This window comes from Tasmannia lanceolata, unplaced genomic scaffold, assembly GCF_043159265.1.
Source record: "Tasmannia lanceolata isolate RefF3 unplaced genomic scaffold, GAP_Taslan_0.1 ptg000012l, whole genome shotgun sequence".
In the NCBI taxonomy this organism is placed as follows: domain Eukaryota; kingdom Viridiplantae; phylum Streptophyta; class Magnoliopsida; order Canellales; family Winteraceae; genus Tasmannia; species Tasmannia lanceolata.
The window spans coordinates 19784307-19801339 of NW_027518689.1; the positions used below are offsets into that span (position 1 = coordinate 19784307).

At 37.8% G+C, this 17033-nt stretch overlaps 1 protein-coding gene across 7 annotated transcripts in view; it reads right to left on the reverse strand.

Moving 5' to 3' along the window:
• Positions 1-794: 794 nt before the first annotated feature.
• LOC143887686 (4-hydroxy-tetrahydrodipicolinate reductase 1, chloroplastic-like) overlaps positions 795-17033 on the reverse strand; it is a 66161-nt gene continuing 49922 nt past the window's right edge. Inside the window, exons 5-15 of one of the 7 annotated variants that reach the window (XM_077391827.1) lie at positions 13515-13616; positions 12424-12533; positions 12243-12330; positions 10381-12144; positions 9829-9964; positions 7359-7441; positions 7159-7239; positions 3668-3720; positions 3489-3570; positions 1268-1336; positions 795-1041 (exon numbers count right to left, since the gene is read on the reverse strand). In XM_077391827.1, coding sequence (XP_077247942.1) covers positions 12076-12144; positions 12243-12330; positions 12424-12533; positions 13515-13616 — 369 coding nt within the window. In that variant the 3' untranslated portion in view covers positions 795-1041; positions 1268-1336; positions 3489-3570; ... (3 more) ...; positions 9829-9964; positions 10381-12075. Of the gene's footprint in view, positions 1042-1267; positions 1337-3488; positions 3571-3667; positions 3721-7135; positions 7240-7358; positions 7442-9828; positions 9965-10380; positions 12164-12242; positions 12331-12423; positions 12534-13514; positions 13617-17033 lie in introns of all 7 variants that reach the window. The other 6 variants (XM_077391825.1, XM_077391828.1, XM_077391826.1 and 3 more) reach the window with 6 other exon arrangements.

Sequence of the window (17033 nt, forward strand, 5' to 3'; positions counted from 1 at the left end):
CTGATCAAGAGACTCATGAAAGAACTGGCCATGAGTAATGTTCCATGGACTGGATGCCATTGGGTCAGTTGGAGAGACATTGAATGAAGCAAACTAGAAGTAACTCGAGTAGGCAGTCTTGGTGTAAACTCAAAGGAGGACTGTGTTGATTGTTACACATGATTCGCAAAATTCTGGTGTTATCTAAAAAACAAAGGGTCCTGCTCATGTATCTTCCCCACTAATGGACAGACAGATGTTAGAGGTCATGATATCCGTAACCCTTTGGTGTTGATGACTACAAGCCCTTCTGCAACTGAAAAACAAAGACAACTGACCAAGGCATTGAGTTTTTCTTTTTTGGAATAGCGACAAACTTTACTAAAAAAATCTCTAATCACACTATACTCTCAATCAAGATGATCAGGAACTAAGCTATGCTTACTGAAAAAAAAAACTGCTCCATCAAAGTTTAATTTTTAGAATCCCAATGGAGGTGGTTTCCATCTAGGGACGATAACTTAGGCACACAAGTTTTAAGATAAAACTTCCATTTTCTTTTCACCACTGACAGCTGCCCACTCTGAAACAGTTTTTCATTACAGCTCCTCTACTCTATTAAATATTTTCTTTGTGAGAATCTTGATATCAGAGCCTTTTATTCTAAAGATTATCTCATTTCTTTCCAACCATATTGTCCATATTGGCCACAAGGTTAGGTCGTTGGGAATCAGATTCCTTTGTAATTCTTTCCATTTGTTCATGAAGTCGGTCTCGTGTTTCACTTTTTTAATAGGTGCAGATCAAATTGGTCATCTAAAAAACAAACATGGAGTGACTTAAATAAATGCTTAAAATAAAAGGGACTGCCCAAAAATACTGGGAAGACAGACCTTGTGGCCTTACTATATAAAGATAAAACTGCAAAAATCAGATTGCACTTATCAATTTGATGAAAATCCTTTGTAAAATCAGATTGTTAAAGAAGGTAGAATGACTGATTCGTGCCCCATGGTCATTCTCCTTAAGAATCGTATCTGCCTCCTACGATACAACCGGGATCTGCGAATCAGTAAGACACAAATAAGCAAATATAACGGCACACAAGATTCATTCTATATAGACATAGAGAACAATGTGATAATGGATTAGTACCACAGAAATATATCCAAACTGAAGAACAAGATTCTACTTCCCACATAGTAGAAAAAAAAAGGTGAATTGGAAGAACAGAAAAAAATACAGGGAAAAAAGGTGCAAACATGAAAATTGTAGTGAGCATGAATACCTTGCCTGCAGTGAGTAGAAAATGCAAGAGCAAATGCATGGCCACTTCTTTTAGCATCATCAGTTCCACCTTCACAAGGCATAAAAAAGTCGCAGACACAATCTTATAGTTTCAAGTAACAACGTTCGAAACAGATGACATTGATTATATAATACGATATCAGAACTTATAGGAAAGAATTCACACAGATCAAATGTCCAAAAGGCCCTTAGGCACAAGCCGAAAGTAAATGACGTAGAGGCCGTAATGCACATAATGCGGTGTCCAAAAGGAACTGCAAATGTGCAAAAGCGCAATAGTCGAATTATTATATGTGATAATAAGCAGGGAGGCAATAGTGGGTAAATAAATTGTATACAAGTACATGCAATTAGTTCAAGTAGAGGTCGATGTATTGACAGGGTTCTGTCCGCGTTTCAGGCAGATTTTTCGGCAGACAAACTGGATTAGCTAGAAACTCTGGATGCATTTGAATCACTCTAATAAAATGGAAAAATAAGCCTTACTGTAATGATGGATTAATTCAGCCAAAACTGAGTTGTTTTTAATTGTTTTGGCCAAAACATTTCAAAAAAATCCTGCTAATCATGAAAGGACTTACTTTTATGTGAAAATATAGAGTATTAGGGAGGAAAGGTCCTCTCCCACCAATTTCTCTTCAAACTGAAATGTTTTCTATTGATTTTAATGTTGAAAAAATCAAAGAAAAGAATCAGTCATATGTAATTAAACTTCATAGAGCATAGAGTGAAGTGTGGAACGACAAATTGAACTCTTCGTTAACATTTCAATTTTTAGGGCTTTAAATGGACATGCATATAGCTACTTTTTAGTACCATTAAAAAAAACCTACTTTTTAGTTATATCTATGACAACATAAAAAAAATCCATGGATTGGCACTATGCTTATGTTTCTATGATGTAATTAGTGGTAGGTCAGTGAAAGATTAATGATATTCTAACAATTTTTAATATTAATAAGCCTTCAACGTCTTTTTATAATAACATGTAAAACATCATAGAAGCAGGGATTTGACAGGGGATTCATGCATCGATGACATTGATTAGTGGACAATAATTAATTACTTTAAAACTGCTTTTTTCCTTTTTATTTTGCTTTCTTAAAAACCTCAATAACATCAGTGCATCGACTTGGATCTAAAATGATGCATACATGACATTTTTAGTGGATCATTGGTAATGTATTCTTAATATTTATTGTTTTTATTGTTTTTTGTTTTTCAGAAAGTATGTAAAACCAGTGTTTAAAAATGTGGATGTGGCGCGGAACGCGGGTGAAGAAAATCCTAGCCGGCTCGGCACGACGCGGTCGAGTACTCGGTTGACGCGTCTGAGTACTTGGTTGACGCGGTCATAATTCAAGAGAGTCAAAGGAGTTTTTATTGTTGGGTTAAATGCGGAACGCGGCCAAGGTAAAAGGAAGTCGACTTGGGGAATCCACGATGAAGCAGGGGAGTTTTAAAACTATCTGTAAAACATCATTCATGCATAGATTTGGCACTGTATACATATATCTATAGTGCCGATTAGCATACAATGAGTATATTGCGGCCTGATAGTCACTTGAAAATCAACTTAAATGTGTTAAATAGTGTTCTTCAAAATTATCTTAGGTTCTAACATTTGATCCCTATTTTAGCGATTTTTTATGCTTGGTCCTTGGGAATGGGTCCTTAAAGTTTTGCCAAAAAACAAGTCATGTCCCCCAACAGACAAGTTTTGGTAATTGTTCCATTCCCCCCACCCCCAATATCCCATAGCCGAGATTTTCATCTATGGTGCAATCTTTACATAATTGTTCCAATCTAGACTTGCTATATAGCTTATCCTTTTTCTTTGTTAGTACTTCACCTTCATTATAAGAACAGATACTCATGAAAATTTTCTAAAGGATTCATTTACCGACCCCAAATAGTTTGGGACAAAGGCTTAGTTGAGTTGAGTTGCGGAGATTATAAGAACAAATACTATTATATATCAAGAGCCAATGGAGGAATTCAAATGAAAACCACCATCCCTGTTCTTCTGATTTTGCTTGTTGTGAGGAAATGAGAAAAGATCAGATGCATAGGAAATGTATTCATTGAATGAATTTTTTCATGTGACCTACGTTCTAAATACTAATGATAGAAGTCCTGTAACAAAGAAATTAAAGGTTTCGTTAAATTGGAATCAAAGGCATCAATTTATACATGGCTACCTCAAATACAAAGAGTTGGGCCACATTATCACGGAGACCAAACCCCTTAAACTCAATGCTCTCTCCCTCCAGCAAGCAAAACCTAAGACAATGAAGTCACGAGTTAGAAATTTAACTGAACCAGAATAGCACATTACATTTAATGTGAGAGAAGATGAAGCACGAGCAAAAATACTTACAAATTCTCTTTCCAAAATATGGCACAACCATCCATTGCCTCCCCAGTACGTCTCTGCAAGATCGAATAAAACATCTAATGTTAGCTCGAATCATTTTACTCATCAAAGTAACAGATCAAGATTCATAAGAAACATAACAAGTATAAAAATCAAACCCACACCCATGTTGAATTTTGCAGAATATTCACCTTAAAGTAGGGCTGGCAACGGGGCGGGTCGGGGCCGGATGTTGGGGTCCCCTACCCCTTCCCCTCTGCGAGGAATTTCCCCCCTCCCCTTCCCCTCCCCTCTGCGGGGATGGTGGGGAATCCCCCTCCCCTCCCCGCGGGGAATATCTAATCCCCTTCCCCTCCCCGCATCCTTCGGGGACAAAATCCCCGCCCCGCCCCGCCCCAACATCACCCCCTCTTTAGTCATTGATACACTAATGCTGGGTGTCCCTAATCAACTTGATGCAATTTCAATATATAAAAATGTTATAAACTAACAATCGATAGGCTAGCTGTTAATTAAATTAGCAAGAGATTGGTATAAGGAGTTTGTCTTCTCTTCTTTATATATTGATTGAAATGCTGGGCAGCAACGAACGTCCAAATTTCACTTGTTTGCAGTGTTTTTTTACTTGAAGATTTAATAAGAGAGGGCAGATCCATATTCGGTATTTGTGTGTGGACAATGGATGGATGGACCCATTGGACTGACAGTAGCTGTTGTTGGATGATGGGATTTCCGCACATTGCTAATTGGATTCGATCCAACTTCAATTTTAGATCAAGTGGTATCATAGCCTGCCACTTAGAGTACCCAACATCCAAACCCCATTTTGGATCATTAATTTTGGGAAATGTTATGAGCACTACTGTATTCTGATGATCGCACTCCTGACTTTATTAAAAGTAAGGTATGGCCCCACCATAGGATGATCCAAACCGTCCATTAGATGGTGCACACCCTAAATAGGTTGCGCCCAAAAAATCATTTCCTTAGGTTGATCCTAACCCTCCGATCTGTAGAGGTACTGAATGATCCTATTCCTCTATAGATCGGAGGGTTAGGATCAACCTATGGAAATGATTTTTGGGGCACAACCTATTTAGGGTGTGCCCCATCTAATGGACGGTTTGGATCATCGTATGGTGCGGGCCATACCATACTTTTAATAATAAAATGCAATTTATTTTGGCTACCGATGTTGGCACTACGATTTTTTGATAATTGCACACACTCACTCACTCAGCTTGTCTTTATTATTTCAACATCTGTCAAAAGGTTATTATAGTTCCCAAAATGCTCTCAGAAGCTAATTAAAAGGAAAAGACAAGCTAAGTCTATGTTTGGGGGAATCTTGTAGCCGATCCACAGAGTTTCTAGTAGTTTTCGTAAAAAAAAAACACTTAAAAATATACAAAAAAATGGCATTGATTAACGGGGCGAGGAGGGGCGGGGCGGGGAGAGGACAACTCCATCCCCTTGCCCTTCCCCTTCCCCTCCCCGCACCGGGGAATTTTTAAAATCCCCTTCCCCTTACCCTTCCCCTCTCAAATCGGGGAATCCCCTCCCCAAACGGGGCGGGGCGGGGCGGATCCCCGCTTTTTCGGGTGAAATTGCCAGCCCTACCTTAAAGCTACCAATATAGCCTTTGTTCCTCATACCGCTCAAAAGATCATCATATCTATCCACCTCCGGAGGGGTTCACAAATAATAAGGCTCATATTTGCAACATAATGCATATATAGAGATCCAAATTTTTTTTTAAAAAAAAAAAAAACGGCATAGAGATCCAAATAAATAACACCATGTTTGTTGCAAGGATTTAAATCAGGTTGGCTTTTCCCAGCCCAACCCAAGGAAATACCAATCAAACCTGACCCGAAAACAGGTTGAGCCCAACCCAAGTTGCACCTTGATTGTATATATGGGAGCCACTGAATCCCCAATACTCCTAAAAGGGTTTAGATGTGATATTTGTTAGGATAAATTTGGTATGGTGAATGCTCAAACAGATGGATACACAAATAATCAAAGAGGAAGAACACAAAGGGAAATTAGAAACAGTCAGAATAATGAGAAGTAGGCAAGGCAAGGCAAGGCAAACCCAAGCTTTCTCTTATAGACTTCATTTCCTCACATATGCAGGTGGCTACTATGGAAATAAGTCCCGAGGATACACTGCCTACGCCAAGAAGGCACGAACAAGGAGTGCACCACCCCGAGTTCAAGAAACCCAGCATGCCCATACTTAGAGAAAAAAAAAAGAGAAAACTAAAAAAGGAGAAAGAGACATTTAAAATGAGACCTTAACCCTTATTTTATAGATGATAAAAAGAGGATTTTCCGATGTTGTGAAATCCGCCTTTCTCTATACGGTATCAGAGCAGTCGTTCACCAAATAAAATTCTCTCTTATAATTGGCTTTGTCAGAATCTCCGCTACATTGCTCTTGATGTTAATCTTCTGTAATGTTATCTACTCGTCAACAGGGTCATGAACAATTGTAGTTGATAAATTAGATTTGTAGCATAATTCAATGGACTTTGATTTTCACAACGATCTACTACCTTCTTTCTCTCAAGGCCCAAATTCTAAGTAACCTCGACATCTAATTGCCTTCTTTAGAGTCATGTATAACTAACATGTACTCTGCTTCTATAGGGGGCAAAGCCATAACAGACTGCAACTTTGATAGTTAACTCACTATGCCATGGAGCAAAGACAAAACACAACTTGTGGTTGATCTCCAACCACCAGATCCTTGATATCAAATTTCCTAGCCAACTAAGCATTCAACTTTACTATCATCTTGGTAAGTACCTGCAACTAGCATTTCATCGGCATACAATAGTACGATCATAAGGCCACCATTACCGCAAAACAAAAATAGGTACAATGATCGGATTCACATCTTCTAAATCCTAAGATGAAGGAATCAAACTTCTTATACCAATACCTTGGCTTCTTTTTTAAACCATGAAGGCCATGTTTGAATAACGCAAGTTTTAACTAGGACTGGTGGGCATGTGGGTAACACATGTTCAATAGTTTTAGTTTGTTATTAAGAACTTATTAAATATTTTTAATTTTTCAATTTTAACATAAGTTAATTTATACGTAAATGGCATAACTTAATAATATCATGTACCTAAAGAACATCTATAACCAAACCTAATCTACTACTCATTCATCAGAAAGGATGAAAACAAGGAACAAAGAGACAATTAAAAACAAGAGAAGAAAATAAATTAGAGAAATTGCTCACGGACTATGGAAAATAAGAACAAATCAATTAATACAGGCATCAATATGATAAACAAATTCAAAACATGTTGAAAATTAACACACAAAAAATCCAGAAATTAAGTATAAAGCCAATGGATAAACCCCTTCATCAAGAAGCAGAAACCGTAAACAAAAATGTTTAAATCATACATTACAGGTAAGAAATGAGAGAGATTAGGGAAGAGAAATTACCCTAAAGCAAAATAACCACAAACCTCTCGAAAGAAAAGCTTCTTCAACAGTTATACCGCAACCTTTAACGTTTTAAAGCCTCTTTAACAGCAGATTTAGGGTTTCTGATGGACCATACGAAGAAAAATAAATATAACTAGATTTAAGATAAATATATATATGAGAAGAGGAGATTCAAAAAGCCTAATTTTAAAAGAGAAAAAAAAACCCTAGAAAACCACACCCTTTCTTCTTGCCTTCTTTGCAACGAAATAGGTAGGGAAACCCTCCAAATCTGCATCACTTCCTTTTTTGGGTTTCAAAACCCTAGAAAAAATAAATTGAAAATATTTATCAAAACCCTAGAGGGATTAAATTAGACAAAAACTATAAAAGAATTCACTACCTTATGAAGAAGACGCAGAAGAGATTCTCGCCGGAAAGAGATTAGTGCCGGAGATTAACTCGGCGCGAGGTGGAAAACAGTGGTGGAGGGAGAAACACTCGCGCTGGAGGAGAAAAGGGAAAGAATACACTCGCAAGGGACGAGAAAAGGGAAAGAATGTATTTTCGCGCTTGGGTTATGATAGTTGTCTTTTTTCGGATTTTTCGCTTCAGTATTTGCGACGTTTTGTGCGAAAACGTAGCTGCTTTCACACATTTCCAACGTTTTGAAAACGACGTTAATTGATAATTATGGAAGTCAATTACGGGAAGGACTGGAAATTAGATGCACCGACGTTTATTATATAAACGTGGCTAATTAGTCAATACAACGATGTTATTAATAAACGTGGGTAGATGAACGTCGCTGAAGGCTAAGTTTCTTGTAGTGTGGTGTCCCAGAAACATTACACCTCTTAGTAAGCTATCAAACTTCCAGGCATAATTGGTGTTAACTAACCAACTTCTTCAAAAGCTTAAGCTGTTGGAGAAAGGCATTATCTATCTTTTATACTTTAACACTCCCCCGCACGTGTGGCCCACTTGGCAAACACGTGGCACATGTGGTCCCACTTTGGGCCGACCATCCCATGTGGATTTTTGCTATCCAGGAGGTTTGAACTCGAGACCTTTGGCTCTGATACCATGTTAACTAACCAACTTCTCCAAAAGCTTAAGCTGTTGGAGAAAGGCGTTATTTATCTTTTTATACTTTAACAATTGGCAACATTCAAGTTGCCTTGGCAAAAGGCAACGATCGAGTAGAACAATTTCATGAGGAAATATGTTGGGAGACATTTTACTACAGTTTTTTTTTCATCTATAGCAAATAATAGATAATCATTTTTCCTACCACGCCCCACTTATCAACTAAACTCCGTCATATTATTATATGATCCACCAATTTCATTTTTGGCAAATTAGGTTCGCCGCTTTTTTAGCATCTCGTACACGTAGAAAGTCATCCATGGCAACAAGCCAAGCAAAGAATGTTTGGGGACTCAAATCAGCACCAAATTCTGCTGCTTCTACGCTTGGTAATGTTAATCACATAATCTCCATAACTGTGTCTATCTCGGTCCCAATAGTCACGTGCCTCAGAGGTAAGCGGTGGTTGGTGTGAGACTTATTGCTCGAGCAACTCTTAGAGGTCACTCTAGTGATAGGAGCAGCAGATGGATTAACATCATCAGTTTTTGGCTTTTCGCAACTGTTCAACAATTGGGTCAGTGGGACGATGGCCAAATATTTACAGCTGGTAAGGTGGTGACCGTGTTGGAAAATTCTGGGGAGAAATTGTTCAGCAAAATCTATCGATGACAAGCCTATAAGATGACTGATTCAAGCATCGGAAAGGAGATGTTTCGAAGTGGAAACTCACTGGAAAAAATGGAGATGAATGATCTCGATCGCCATTAGAGCTGTATACCAATGTCCTAAAAATGAAAAAAAAAAAAATATATATATATATATATATATAGTAGAATGGCTATGGAGGATGGGAGCATTGCCACAGGGAGCAATTTCAGAGATTGATATCCATCTAAATTTCTTCTTAAGATATATAAAGGTGGTTTGAGTTGGAGAATCAAACTCCAACTCAAACGCCTACTTTCTCAGCATTGCTACGCCCTCCCCTAACTAATATCTATACGCAATGTCAGCTACTCCCTAACGAGCCCAGTGAGGCCATGTAACCACCACCTTAACACGTGTATTATATAAAACATCACCAAAAAAACAAAACAAACAAACAAACGCGCCCTGTTTGGATTGCAAGTAAAAAATTCTTTTATTTCCATGATTCAGAGGAAAATAATGTCATTATGATTAATTTAGAGAGGTATTATCATAAATCGAAGGCCTTCTAAGTTAAAATTGAATGGGGTTGACTCAAGTTATCTTTTACATGCTTTAAAAAAGTGGGGAATTTTCGAAATATTTTTCCAAACTTTTCCAAACTTTTCCAAACAAGAATTACTGAGTGAATAACTAATTAATTTATCATGAAAAAAAAAAATCATTGTTATCAAACATGGAAAGAGAAGAAACAAAGATACACAAGAACAGATGAAACCCAAACCCTAATCCCTAAAGTTTCCTTCTACAAAACCCTAACCCTTATCCATCTTAAGCGGCTGCCCTAGAATAGCGAAAAAATAAAATAAAACGCCTTTACAATGAATAAAGAAGCTCTATCATTGAAAAAAAAGAAAAAAAGCAAAAAATATCGAGCAAAAGACAAGAATTTAGAGACTGGGTTCAATTGCCATTGAGCCGAGGCTGAATGGAATCTCCCCAGGTGGAGATTTTTTGTCTTGGTTTTGATGTCCGATGAAGAGAAATAAGCCAAAATAAGGGAAATGATATCCCAAAGTTGAAACGGATAAAATCCCGCCCTTTATGCTCTGTTTGGTTGCCGGGTTTTTTTTGTGCCTGGGAGTTTTGTGGGAGAGTAAGTTAAATTTTGGTCCCATCCCATGTTTGGTTGCCTTTTAGCACTAGGTTTATTTTAATCCAACTCTTATAATGATTACTTGTGGGGTGAAAAATAAACTTTTGTAATGATTGCCTTTTCATCCCATCCCAAGATAACCTCAGGAACCAAAATAAACTCAGGAACCAAAAATAAGCTTGAGAAGAATTTTTTTCTACCCAACAGTTCAAGCAACCAAACAAAGGTTTTTTTTTCTCCCACCATATCTCCCAGGGTATTTTTTTCTCCCACATAACCAAACATGAGATTTTTATTTTACCAGGATACTTCCAGGACTCTTTTTTTTCCCACCTATCTCCCAGGGTATTTTTTTCTCCCACATAACGTTTTTCTTTGCGTTTAAAACCTAACGGATAACGTTAAAGCTCGAGGGGGTTTATTTAACTAGGACCCCTACAAGTGTACGAAGAAATTGAGACCGTTGATCTGGTAAGAGATCTAGTTGGACGAACATGCGTCAAAGTGGACAAATCATGTGGCATATGTGGGGCCCAAAAAGATTAACCTAACTGAAAGCCATTTTAAGCATATTATAAGGGCTTTTGTTGGCAAGTGTACAAGGAAGAACAAAAGCATTATAATTAGAATTTAGTAGTGCCTTTGACTCGAATCTCTCGATTAATCTAAAATTTTATTTCTAGACTTTATGAATGACGACCTTATGGTAATTAATTATTATTAGAGATTTGCTAGGCAATTTTGCTGGAGCAATTTCACAGCTGACTTTTGCACAAGAGAACACCCACATATGCTCGCTTTTCAACAGATTTTGTCCTGTTCATTTAATTCATCCCAACAATGTGGCTTACTGCGGCCAACCATTGTATGCCCAATACCAAGTCACAGCACCCAAAAGGCCGCAGCCAATCATCAGTCATAAAATTTGTTACTTGCATCGTCCATTGGAATCCCTTACATACAGTAGAACTAGTCAAATGTCCACCATCTGCAACTATAACCTTGATCATCTCTTCTCCTTCTTCCCCATGTCCCTCTCCATCTTAGACGCGTCTCTTCTCCTTCTTCCCCGTGTCCCTCTCCATCTTATGCGTCTCTCTCCCTCCTCAGTTTCTCTTCTCCACCTCATTCGTCCTTGGAACTTAAGGAATACTCCTTTAAGAGGTTTTAGTTACATTAGTTGTTAAAAGAGCGGTCGGAAAAGCCCCCCCTTAGAAAAGATGTGTGCCGCTCTCGGATCTCAAGTCAGGACAAACGATAGCTAGAGGGAGATGGATTTCACAAGTATTTTCCTCGTTTATGCAGCTTAGAGGTAAAGAGAAAGCTCAATGCAATGCTATGAAGCCTGAAACATTTCCTCTTTCGGTTTTTGGTGAAATTTCTCTATCATTTTCATTATATTTTGATCTCGCTCCAATATTTTCGATTTCATTTTTTAGATATGAAGTTTATGATAAAGCTTCAGTATTGTTCTCTCGTATTAACTCTTTCATTATAGGGTTTTCCTTATAATAAAGATTATATGAACTCTAATATTTCTTGAGTTTTTGTTGAAAGCTTCAGTATTGCTTTATTGGGTTCTACTTTCACTGTTGTTTGGATCCCTACAGCCTGTGTGGATTAGATTTGAAATCCAAAAACTTAAAAGGGTAATGCAAACAAAAATATTTAGAACGCTGGATTTCATTTGAGTAGACTCTTGTAGCAGCTGGGGAATATGCGTGAAAAGAAGGGATGAAAAATAGAATTACAACTATGTGGATTTGATTTGAAATCCAAATTCATATAGGGTAATCCAAACAAAAATATTTATAACCATGTGGTTTTAGAAATTTCAGATTTCCAATTTTAAATCCAAATCCAAAGCAAAGGGGTATCAAAACAGGTCTTAAATATTTTTAACATGGCATTGTTTGGTCATTTCGGCAACTTGTAGTATTTAGTTGGTAAAAGAATCTATCTTGTTTAAAGAATCATTGGATCAGACCACCCTGCAAGTACATATTATGAAACCAAAATTTTCTACCAAGGAAAATAAAATTAACGAACAAGAACTTGATGATCATCGCATATTGCCCTCACGCAAGACATCAATCATGTTATATATCCGCTTCTCCGCCTTGGACCGGACCTGCATCGATGTGATATTTCTGTAATCCAGCTATTTTCAGGAACAAATACACAAATTCATGGAGAATTATGACAGAAAAAAGGTTGAGTGTAAAGCACCTTTGTGGCTAGAAAAATAGCAGCATCAACAGTTCCTTGTGCGTAAATCGAACGGCCACAGACATTATGCTGAAACTCAAAAGAAACTCTACAAGAGCATGGATGATTTAACATGAATTAGTGTTTATGGAAAAGAACTTGTCAATATCCAACTAAAATATATGCTGAGGTGGAACATTACGTTTGATCGGGTGATGTGAGATGATACATATGAAATGCATGACCTGAAAGATGTTCTTTGGGGACGCCTACCATCTCAAGTTGTGTTTTGGGGTCTCTGATCTTTTGTATCTGCAAAAGAAATTGTGAAGAAACAGATAAGAAAAATGACATAAATCATTGTTAGTCTTCTTTTTTTCCTGAATGATTAAAACCACTGGTATTGCACACAACCTAAAAAAGCAGACCTGAAAGGATAAAAATTTAGATAAATGATGCCCCATTGACTCGAAAAACGAAAAGGATAAATACTTAATAAAAGATCAAACATAGTAAAGATGGCCAAAACAACACCCAAACTGCCATTCAATCATTTTTTTAATAATCCGCTCTCTTCAAGAGAAATAAGCAGCCAATATAATAAAACGGATGGGAAGACAAACATCTAGGACTTGGACCTGATAAGTTGATTAATGTTGCACAACTATGGAACAAACAACTAAAATTCATGTTTCTAGATTTAAAGGAAAATGTTATTCAGAGCCAAGGCGGGAATTAAAACATTGCAAAGCAAAAGAGATGAATAGGAGCTAACTTTTCAAAGAAATCTCAAAAGCCCATTAAAGTGACATCACATTCAAAGGTGCCTGTTGTAGTGTTTTCTTTGGCTAAAATCTCAGATACTTGTTCCTTCCTCAATAATAGTCAATCAAAGGACTCGTCACATACTGCTCTCGCTAGTCGTGTGTGATAGTAAATATAAGCATACACAGCTGATGATATTGATTTAAGTTACTTGCTCTCGTTCTCGAGTGTGATGGTAAATATACAGCTGATGATATTGAATTGAGTTACTTGCTTTCGTTCTTCCATTCATTTCCTTTCCCCTTTTGAAATAGGGCTTTAGAACAATCGATTTCTCAGAACTTGGCAAAGCAAATGAGAATCTCACTGATTTAAATAATAATAGTTTTAAGAAAAAAAAACAAAGAAAAGCTCCAAGATTATCGAGTGAACTATGAATTGATCACCACATTGGCAGGTAGTTCATCTTCGATTCTTTGTAGAGAATCTCCAAAAAAACTTAAGCCATTAAGGTTGTAGCCAACGAACCTGATCTAACTCAAATGAGACACCCAGCTTACGAAAGCACGAGATGACCTCTTTGGCTGTTCCAGATGTATCCACTTTGCTTGCTTGATGTGACTCCATCACCTAAAAGTTTGAAAATGTACCAAAATACATCAGATGATTCACATGAATTCAATAAAACATGTTCCCTTGAACTGACAAAAAACTTAAAAGCTTCCTTTATGTTCCAGAGCAATACGACATAGGAATTGAGGCAAAACACAAGAGATAAGGATTTGTCATGAGAATGAATAATAAAACTGGGATAGGCAAAAAAGAACAATATTCTAAAACAGTAACCCAACTGAACTATCACATTCACAGTTTCAAATTGCACCAGGCAGTAAGTCAATGTATTTGTATTTCACCTGCATGTTTCATCACATTTCACTCTGCAACTCTATCTGCTCTTCTAGGTATATTAAAAAAGAAACATCTGCTTAAAGTGTACTATATGATTAAAAAAGGCATTTTCACAAAGTAAACAAAATTCAAATCTTGGAAACCCAGTCACTTCAACTCAATCAGAGACTTGGACCGCATCAAAGGGTCCCCTTTTTCGGAAAAAGTCAAACACTCGACAAGTTCTCAAAAACTCGAAACGAGAGTACATTTAAGTCTTTTAAACTTAAAAACACTAGATCTAGATTAATTACTCACCAGAGTTGTTACTTCTGGGACTCCAGCCATCATCATGCCCAAGTCAAGTGTCGAGTTTTTAAACCATGGAAATAAATGGCATGATAGTAAATAAGATGTGTACAGCATTCATCCAATTGCTAAAGACTATCACTGGGTAGAATTGCTAAGTGTGATCTTATTATGTCATGCAGACACTTCAGAATGGCTACGTTTGACACATCAGTTACAAAGATAAAAGCTGTATCAATGATGCACCCTGCCATCCCTCATGTTTTACTGACCATCTGAATGACCGTGATAGTAACATAATAATTGCACCATCCTTCTGGATGAAAATATACATGCATTTCATCCAAATATATCAGCACTTGTTTCTTTAGTAGGTCTTGATGACATTAATGGGAGGTATCATTACTATCTCCAATAAAATTTTGGAAACTCTACAAAAAATATCACAATAATTTAAATCGATAATGGAACCCAACAGATACTAGGAATTCAGAAAATCTTGCAAATACACAACTCGCTCTTCCATGAAAATATCATGAAAGCATGTAGGAGCAAAAGGGAAGATAATTAAATATTGTAGTTCTGATATCAATTGATGTAGGACTGATTAAGGAAGACAAACACAGGTCCACTGATCTTAATCACAGCAGTAGCTTAAGGATCAAAAGAATTAAGATAAATCTAAGGGTAACTGGAGATCAATTAGGTGGATGGAGTAAGGTTGGGGGACTGTGTAAGAACTGTGTTCACAGTTCGTACGGGATTGTTTTCACAGTTAGAGGGTTTGGTGACCGACCAAGAACAGGGACTGTTTTGGTAAGGGCTTAAATTACATGCTAGCTAATAATTCGGTGAGAGTATCAGGTGTTTAGAGAGGGTTGAACAGGTTCTCGACTTCATAGGGGATCAGAAAGTTAGGGAAAGGGTTCTGGTTAATGCTAGATGTTGCACGATTTGACAGGATAGGATACCAACGGGGTGTAGGTTGCAGGTTTAAGGTTTCTTGACAGGTCTCTTTGATGAAGTTATGGCAGACCAAGATAGGGAAAGGTGTTCGACAGGTTTGTGTTTGGACTTTTGGCTCAGTGCAAAGGTGGAGAGTTTTTTTTTAAAAAAAAATTTGAGGAAGAGATTACAAGCAAGGGACAAGTCGTCCTTGCCTTAGAGGGATAAATCCCGCAGAAAATACAGCGTATGAGAAAACAAATACACGACGGGGTGTAGGTTGCAGGTTTAAGGTTTCTTGACAGGTCTCTTTGATGAAGTTATGGCAAACCAAGATAGGGAAAGGTGTTCGACAGGTTTGTGTTTGGACTTTTGGGTTGGTGCAAAGGTGGATAAAAAAAAAAAATTTGAGGAAGAGATTACAAGCAAGGACAAGTCGTCTTTGCCTTAGAGGGATAAATCCCACAGAAAATACAGCGTATAAGAAAACAAATACACACCAGCCATCTTCATATCTATCCGTTCCCAACCTCCACATGGGAAACAGAGGTACTGATAGATATTGATTCCAATAGAACACCTTCCTTCGCCAATCGATCTGCTAATTCATTAGCTGACCTCCTCCTTTGCTGAGCTTGAGGTCTAATGTTACGTACCAAATCACAAATTTCTGCAATGTGTTTGTAAAGCTTCCAAGGCCCAGGAGATTCACCCTTTCCCATAGAGTGCATTTGTAGAGTCTCCCTCTATAATTAGCAGTCCTAAATTGTTAACAGAATACCATTTCAGGCCAAACAAAACAGCCCTTCTGCTTCATTTGCATCGCATATACCAACCCGACCCGAGAACAACATCATAACATTTTTATTTGCATCCCGAACAGCACCTCCAATAACGGCTTTTCCAGGATTGCCAATCGAACTCCCGTCGAAGTTCATCTTCATCTCCTTCTGGTGGTGCCACCCATTTTGGAGTTATCTTTGTGAGCAATTCCCTTTCCCAAATCACAGCACTCCAATTCCGCAGTATTTCACCAATACCATGGGTGAGGCCTGTCTTTTGTCTAACCCTTGTAATTAGCTCTATTTTTGTTGCAAGAATCACCCGTTCCGCCGAATGTACCCTTTCCTCAAAAATGCGATTATGACGTTCCTTCCGGATATTCCAAACAATGGCATATGGAAGAGGTTTCTATAATGCTTGCCCTGTTTCACCAAAAGCACCACCGGTCCAATTTAACAATACTCTAATTCTTTTAGGAAAGACCCAAACTATACTGAAAGATCTCAAAGCATTGGTCCAAAGCTGGTAAGAGAACGGGCAGTGTAATAATAAGTGATCTAAGGATTCCTTTGCTTTCAGACATAAAACACACCTACTTGCCAATTGAAATTTTCTCCTCTTTAGACGGTCATACGTATTAATGCACTTATGTACAATCGTCCACGAGAAAGCAACTATCCTCAATTGGGCAGTACACGTCCAAATTTGTGCTCGGCGTGAAGCATTCCTGCTTCCCTTGTTCATAGATGCAAAGAATGACCTAACCGAAAAATCTCGATCTGATTCGAGAATCCAAATTTTCTCATCCTCTTCATAAGCTGAGCAATAGCATGAATGTAGCAATTGCAGTAGTGATGCAAGACTATCAACTTCTTCTTATTTCAGATCCCTCCAGATTCTAATATCCCAGAAACCGTTGCCCACATTCCGTCCCTCTTACCAGATAATCCGATACCCTGGAATCAGCACTGCACACAAGGCGGAACAGGTTTGGGAATGAGGGGCAAAGTGTAGAATCACCCACCCACAAATCCTTCCAAAATCGAACTTCATTCCCCTTTCTGAATTTGAATCGGATGAGAGGATCGAAATCCGAATGTGATGAACAGATTGATTTCCATG